General features: G+C 53.5%; 1 protein-coding gene across 1 annotated transcript in view; it reads right to left on the bottom strand.

The window, feature by feature from the left end:
* Positions 1-3,174: 3,174 nt before the first annotated feature.
* The window catches only part of LOC119102658 (mitochondrial thiamine pyrophosphate carrier-like), a 48,947-nt gene continuing 44,792 nt past the window's right edge, over positions 3,175-7,329 (bottom strand). The window contains 4 exon segments of the mRNA XM_037226117.1: positions 3,175-3,491; positions 3,494-3,578; positions 5,284-5,441; positions 5,638-5,803. Coding sequence (XP_037082012.1) covers positions 3,403-3,491; positions 3,494-3,578; positions 5,284-5,441; positions 5,638-5,803 — 498 coding nt within the window. The 3' untranslated portion in view covers positions 3,175-3,402.

Genomic DNA, 7,329 nt, shown 5'->3' with positions numbered 1-7,329 from the left:
CGGCATGCCCGTTTAGACCCTGGCTGGAAAATATATGATCCCCTAATAGTTTACACACTGGCCCCTTGCCCGGAAAGGTAAGAGGTTTCCCGAGCGTTCAATGGGGCGGATCAAAATAAGGTCAGGATTGAAATGGCTAACACAAACAAGGACGTTCATTCTTGCTCACAATTAAATCCAGATAAATCTCTTAACATTGTTTTGAACCTGCTTGCCCACAGTCTTGGAGCATGAACGCTTATGTCAGGAGGTGAAGTTTCTGTAAGCCGTGAGCGGTGTTGACCGCTGCAGCTAACACCGGGCGGCGGGCGCCTGGTGTACGAAAACAACCGTCGTGAAATAATGCCACGGAAAGTCATCCAAAATCAATTCATACCATTCAAAAACTAGACTGGAGTGTATATCACAGCGTGCAATTTTGAGGACGTCCTTCGGACAAGTAAGCAACAACAGGAAAACAAAAATCAGATTCCGCCTTTATTTGTCTATTTCCACGGCAAATTCCAGCACCGGTTCACGGTGCGGTCTGTATGCTAATCCGTTCCTGTTATAAACATACAAAGTGCATAGTGAAGCATGCTTTTCGGTCACCTTCTAGACGTACGAATCGACATATTAAATTGATCAAAGATACTTCTCTGAGAAATACCATCGATTTGTCATCTTTCGCTGGCCGCCATCTAGCATCAGCCGCGGGGCGGTTGGGGCGGGACGCCGTACGGTTTGAGGAGACTGCAACGCCGGATGCCGGGTATTTGTTTCAAGGCTTGCGACCGCGCATGACCAAAATTATGTTATGCACTTCTTCAACCACTCGATTTCGAAAAAAAGGTTAAATTCCCACCAGGGTGGGCGCTGGCCATATCAATGCAAATTCATGACCAATTTCCGATCTACAATCTACGTTCGCTACCGTCTACGTTCACAATATCCGTATAATATAAAACAATTCCGGCGTAGCCCCCAGCTCCATACAACAAACTTTCACTATTTAGTAAATATGCTGCTCACTACGCCATCGTTTATTGGCGTTTGCATGACGTTTCATGGCGTCATGCATGACTGGGTGAGCTTGAGATGGACTGCACAAGTTCACGGACGTTAAGCGCAGGAACCAGAGGGTCTAGGCCTTAAAAGGGGCAGAGCTGTGAACTGCACTGAAAAATCCTGAGAATGCCTATATCAGTGTAAAACCCCACACAAGTGTGAAACAATCCCCTTCAAGCAATTCAATGTAGTGCTCTGCGTGCGTCTTCTGGCTAAGGCCCTAGAACTCGTTTTCTCCGGCACCTCGCTATCAAGGTATGGTTGATCAACGTCGTTTTCATTTACCCTAACTGGAGATTACACGCGCGACCAAAGCGATCCCGTAATTTGTCGTGCAGAACCAAAACTTCGGCATTTGTGACCACGCACACGAGATGGATCAGCCAGGCGCCACCGATTGCGGTAACTACTTCACAGCCGACGTACGCATACGCCGCTGGCAGCAGACCACGGACGCTCGAAGCCAATGAAGTGGACGATAGCTCAAACAGACGTCCACGGAGCGTGGGTGTGCGCGTGTGCGTGTGATTACTTATGGCGATTACGCTTCTTCTTCACACAGACGAGACGGCACTGACAGTGATTGCACTTTCGATGGTCCGCGATCACTATGGGCCGAACAGTGCTTCAAACGCAGCACCTGTGCAGCGCCCGATGCGCCTACAACAGCGCAGCAGACCGCACTCAGCAGCACTAACGATTGCGCCGTTTGACGCATCGTATTGGCGTAACTGGTCTTTATTGCGTGTCGGTATTGGCATAACGGTCTTTGTATTGGCATAAATGGAATCCTTGCACGATTCCGCACAGTCGCGTACAAACTGACAAGCACACCATTGCACCTCCTATTGGAATGGGCCTCCAGGACTCAGACCGACACGTAGCCAACTTTTGGTGTTGGTGGTCTCGGGCCGAAATAGAGGCCCCCATTATCCGAAGGTGTCCCCATCGGTGCAAGAGGTCCTCTGACTGAAATCTGAGCTCCTGGCCGTACGGACCGGAATCCTCAACGCGAGCTACGATCAGCCCTTTGGGTACCTAATCGTCGGTCCCGCTGGGCCCTCGGGACCTAAGGAAGCCACGGCACATGCCTCCTGTGCCCCCTCTGCCTGCGTCACCGCTGGGTTCAGAGCGGTTCAGCACGTTATCAATGACGCTAGGCAGTAGAGAGCACCTGAGATATACACGCCTGGCATAAGGGAGCTGCGTATTGATTTTGCTATAGTTACTCTGGGATCTCCCACCGGGACCATGGCAGGGCGGAAAAGGCCCCAATCTGGTAGCATACATTTAACCAACCTTTCGCGTATGTTGTAAAGTATTTTGGTTGGACAATATCTCTAAACGGAAAGGAGTCGCAGATCGATCTTTCCTCCCCTTCCGATCGTCCCGTGCTAAGATGGCATACTGTAGAAAAAATGAGGTAACGTTGCATTGGCAAGGCCGTCCCACCCTCTCTTAGTGTGTTCTTCCTTGCTTCAGAGGTGATTCGTGGAAGCTTGCATAACACAGCTTTAAGAACGTGCGGTTGCAAGTCTTTAGAAGCAAAACCCCTAAAGCCTGACATGAGTTTCTTTTGGCGGAACGGCGTCGACCCTGCTGGTAATACCAGGCGACGGTCAACGGATGGACAAAAATGACCACTCCCTCGACCGCCAACACTCCAAGCGGGGCGAACTGTGATACACCAGGTCAGCCGGTGCAGTGTCCCTCCGCTCCAGCAATATGCAGCCAGCTGTTCCGGCGAGACCACAGCTCTTAAAAAGCGACAAAATCCCGCGGCAAACGCCGATGAGCAGAAGTACAAATAACGTTTAAAGTACATCACGAGGCAAAGTACAGATTTCAAAGCCAACGAGCGTACACTCAAGTTCTGTATTGTCAATACTACGCTTCGGCTGCATAACAACACGGGGGTGCAACAAGTCTGGTGCAGTGTCAACTGAGGAAAATGACTTCCACGACCATTTATCGCAGGGTATTGCTTCATAACTTAACGCAACGCATGTTGCGCGTTTTAGCGGACGGATAATACTAACAAAAACATCAACAAATGCACCATTCCTACGTGGGCAGCCCGCTAACAGAGAACGGACCTCATCCTGACAAGCACGGGGTTTTCTATGAACAGATCAGCCTGGCAGGTACGCCGCTTCCACCAGCGGTACATCTACCGTGTTAAACTGTGGTAGATTACATTGCACACGGGCTCGACGCCTGCCGACCAGCGGGCTAGCGCGGCACGGCCCCGACCGCTGGCGGCAACTACTGGCGCTAGCCGCTGGCGCTAGCCGTTGGCGCTGGCCGACGCGGCGCTACTGCTGGCCGCCGTCAGCTCAGGCCGGTGCGGGGCCGTTAGCTGGCACGTGCCTCCCGCATCAGCCGCACCGCCAGCTCGTAGAAGGTGAAGTGCAGGCCGGTGGTGGCCATGGCCTTGATGAGGAGGGCATCAGACCCTTGTAGATGCCGCGCACGCCCTCCTGGTACGCCGTGGACCGCAAACAGTGTAGCAGACCGCGGTACTCACGCACCTGCAACGGCCAGGCGTTCGCGTAAGACTCGCACCGCTAGCGACACGCATGGAGCACCCGCATAGCCACCCGCCTTGCTTTCCTAGCCGCCTCAAACTGCATTCCCAATTACCCCATGATGTCGCTGTGTGGTGCAAACGTGGTGGCGGAGACCTTCCACGATGGTCACGATTTGTTTCGACACTATCTTTCCCGTTAAACCCATATAATTACAATAGTTAACTCGTCATCTCGCTTACATGTTTGAATGAAGCGTGATGCGTGATGCCTGTTTACTTGAATTCGTTTGCATGTACACGTATTTTTCGCGCATTTTAATCCTTAGTTTGATATTCACCGCATCGCAGAAATGACTAGCAATTGCTCCCTGTATAATCCCCTAAATGTTGGTGTCCTGTAAAATTGTCGCTCGCTGTTAAAAACCTGAAAAAATCAAGTATTTTCTTGTTTTGTTTGATTTTGATTGATTGATCCGATTGATGATCTTGATTCAAAAATCATCAGCAGGCAATTTTAAATTGACTTCTGCTATTGGTTTCGATAAAGACACGATGCCAAAACATCAACGCATGTACATATCTTTTTTTCTGTTTTTTTCCCTCTCCGAGGAATGAGGCTATTGTTACTGTCTTATGTATACGTAAAACGGTCTTATTGCACCTGTGTCCTTGATTTAGTTATTCTCGTGCAAATTCCTACAAAAGGGAATGCCGCGACTTGCGTTCATATTTTCCGGCAAGAACACTCAGTACCGATAGTGACGGATGGGAACAAATTAATAAAAAAACGCTAAAACAGAACAAGCACAGATTGCACACGTGGGGGGGGGGGGGGCCCACGTGGGGGGTGGGGCTACGCCACCTACAGCATGCCATGGTTCCTGTGTCCAGACACACTACGAACTAGGAACATAAATGCCTTCTCCATGCATGACCTTAACTCAGAGCATATCCATAACTTTATCCAACTTTTGGCAATTACAGGCAGTCTCTAAGTGGATATTATTCGATGCAATCAGCCTGTCACACGATTAACGATATTTAGTCACCACCCATTTTCATCACAGCACAACAAACTCCGACACCGGCAGGTTTGGCTTAAGTGGGCTGAAACGTGACATTCAAATCACAACTCGAAGCTCCTGAGCGGCAAAGAGTCTGGAAAAGAACAGAGACCACGGAGATCACGCAGCCCCTTTAACGCACATACACCATGTGCGTCTGTCCCCCGCGTCTAACCTCGATCTCTTGCCCCACCACCCTGGCTTCGATCTGCTACCCCGCCGCCCTGGCCTCGGTCTGGAGCCCCGCCGTTCTCGCCTAGGTCTGTAGCCCCACCGCCCTGACCTCGATGTGCTGCCCCACAGCCCTAACCTTAATTTGCTGCCCCATCACCTTGATCTGGATCTGCTACCCCAACGCCCTGACCTCAATTTGCCGCCCCCTCACCTTGACCTCGATCTGCTGCCCCACCGTCCTGGCCTCTGTCTGCTGCTCCACCGCCTTGTTCTTGGTCCGTAGCACCAACGCCCTGATCTCGATCTGCTGCCCCACCGCCCCGACCTCGATGTGCTGCCCCACCGTCTTGGCCTCTATCTGCTGCCTCACCGGCCTGACCTCGACCTGCTGCCCCACCGCCCTAACCCAGACCTGCCAGTCCCAGCACCGCTGCGACCCCGCCCGGTGGGACACAGTCACAGCCTGACCTCGCCGAAGCCGTGTCGGTGCTGCTGGAAGCCCTGGACCTGGATGCGCTTCTTGGCCACGTCCAGCGGGTAGACGGCTGTCTTGGCGGCCAGGCCAGCCACCACGCCGCACAGCATGGCCCGCGTCGTCGGCCGATCCTGCACTGGAGTCAGGCCGGCTCGCGTCAGGCCAACTCAGTGCGCCGCTTACACTCACACTCCGATGACCTCAAACTCCAAACCATGCACTCATGTACACTGTAAGCACAGGGCGCTGATGCGTCACCACAGCAGGGCAATCCAGCCGTGAATGCCCAGCCGGCCGGCACGGAAGCGTCCTGTCTCCACCGACCGTCACGTCCCTGCCGCACTCACACAGGAGCTGGCGGCTCAGCAGCTGGTTGCAGGCGGCGAACGCGCCGAACTGGAGCGCCGTGTACGGCGCCGTCTGCAGCATGGTGGGCACCAAGCCCTTGGCGAAGGCGGTCGGTCCCTCGTTCCGCAGCATGTGCGCCGCCGCCGCCCGCATACTCCGGTAATACTGAAACGGTCGGGTCAGGTGCTTAGGAGCCGTTGCGGTCGGGTCAGGAGCTGTTGCGGTCGGGTCAGGACTCAGAAGCCGTTACGGTCGGGTCAGAGGCCGTGGAGATCGGGTCAGGTGCCGTTATGGTCGGGTCAAGAGTCGTTACGGTCGGGTCAGAAGTTGTTATGGTCGAGTCAGGAGTCTTTAGGTCGGATCAGGAACTCAGGAGCCGCCACGGTCGAGCCAGAAGTCGTTACGGTCAGGTCAAGGGCCGTCCCGGTCAGGTCGGGGACCCAGCAGCCGTTCAGGTCGGGTCAGAAGCCATTACGGTCGAGCCAGAAGCGGTTTCAGTCGGGTCAGGAGCTGCTACGGTCAGGTCAGGAGCCGTTACTGAGAAGGCGTGGGCAGCTGCGTGATCTGTTAGGTATTATGTGAACAGTGTAAATGTTTCTTATATATCTTTAGATGTTCGACCCCCGCAATGAGTAGAGCTACTCACGAATGGCTTAAAATGCTTCCAATCATTTCGGCGAATGTAACCATCCAAATGCTTTTATCGATCGGACATAACGCTAAAAATGACGCGTTTTGCTGGCAACCGAATTGTTGAACAACACAGTTAGGAGATTATGTCTCATATTCCAATAAACAAATGCACCACTGGGGTAGGCGAGCATGGAAACTTCATCACAAGGTCACAATCTCCTCAAGAGGCCTCGTGCGTTTCGAGCTAGATTCCGCTATATTCCCGCAGAACGTGCCGAGCTGTGGCCGGGTGACCTGCCGGCCGGCCGGGGCGGTCGCCGGGGCTCGGCTGGCGCAGCGCCAGCCAGGCGGTGCAGCATCGGAGCCCGGCCAGTGCCAGCGGCGCGAGACGCGCTCCGGCTGACCCAGGGCCGCCCAGAGACGGCGGCGGCGGCACGGTGTGTGGACACGCTGTCGGTGGCCAGGGCTTCAGGGCGGCGCAGGAGATGAGGCTCAGTGACCAGACGGACGGCCGCGGCCTGGCCAGACAGGTGAGTAAAGCTCACTCGAGAGGGAAGCATGCTGGGGACGCGAATGTGACAGTCCGTTAGGGTCGTCAACACCCATCCCGTGTATCCGGCTCACAAGGAGTGGCACCTTTCGCTTAACTAAAGTGAAGCATGTATGTAAGTACATATATAACATTTTCACATATCGCGAGGACGTGAAGGGCTTTAGAAGCCATTCGGTTACATGAAACTTTTCCACATTTTTGTTTCTGTTCGAGTACGCGGTATCTTTAAGCCTGCCTGTGCACAAATGACCGGTTACCGCCAGATTCATCTTAATCTCCCGCCAGCGTCAAAAATACACGTTTATGCTACATAGTGACTCAATCAGGGGCGGCGCATCGGAATGGTAGGGGGGGGGGGAGGGGCTTTGTCCCTCCTGCCTGCCGGCAGGGCGGGGGAGGAGGAACAGTATGCCTTTTCCCATCACTTTGTGAGGCCTCCTTTATACGAGCTGAAAGTTTTATAACTACACGTCAGTTATCAAAATTCACATCCAGGAGGCTCCCA

This window comes from Pollicipes pollicipes, unplaced genomic scaffold (genome assembly GCF_011947565.3).
Source record: "Pollicipes pollicipes isolate AB1234 unplaced genomic scaffold, Ppol_2.1 Scaffold_5724;HRSCAF=6776_pilon_pilon_pilon, whole genome shotgun sequence".
Lineage (NCBI taxonomy): Eukaryota > Metazoa > Arthropoda > Thecostraca > Pollicipedomorpha > Pollicipedidae > Pollicipes > Pollicipes pollicipes.
Note: the sequence above shows the minus strand (reverse complement) of the source record. Positions and strands in the feature narration are given on the sequence as shown.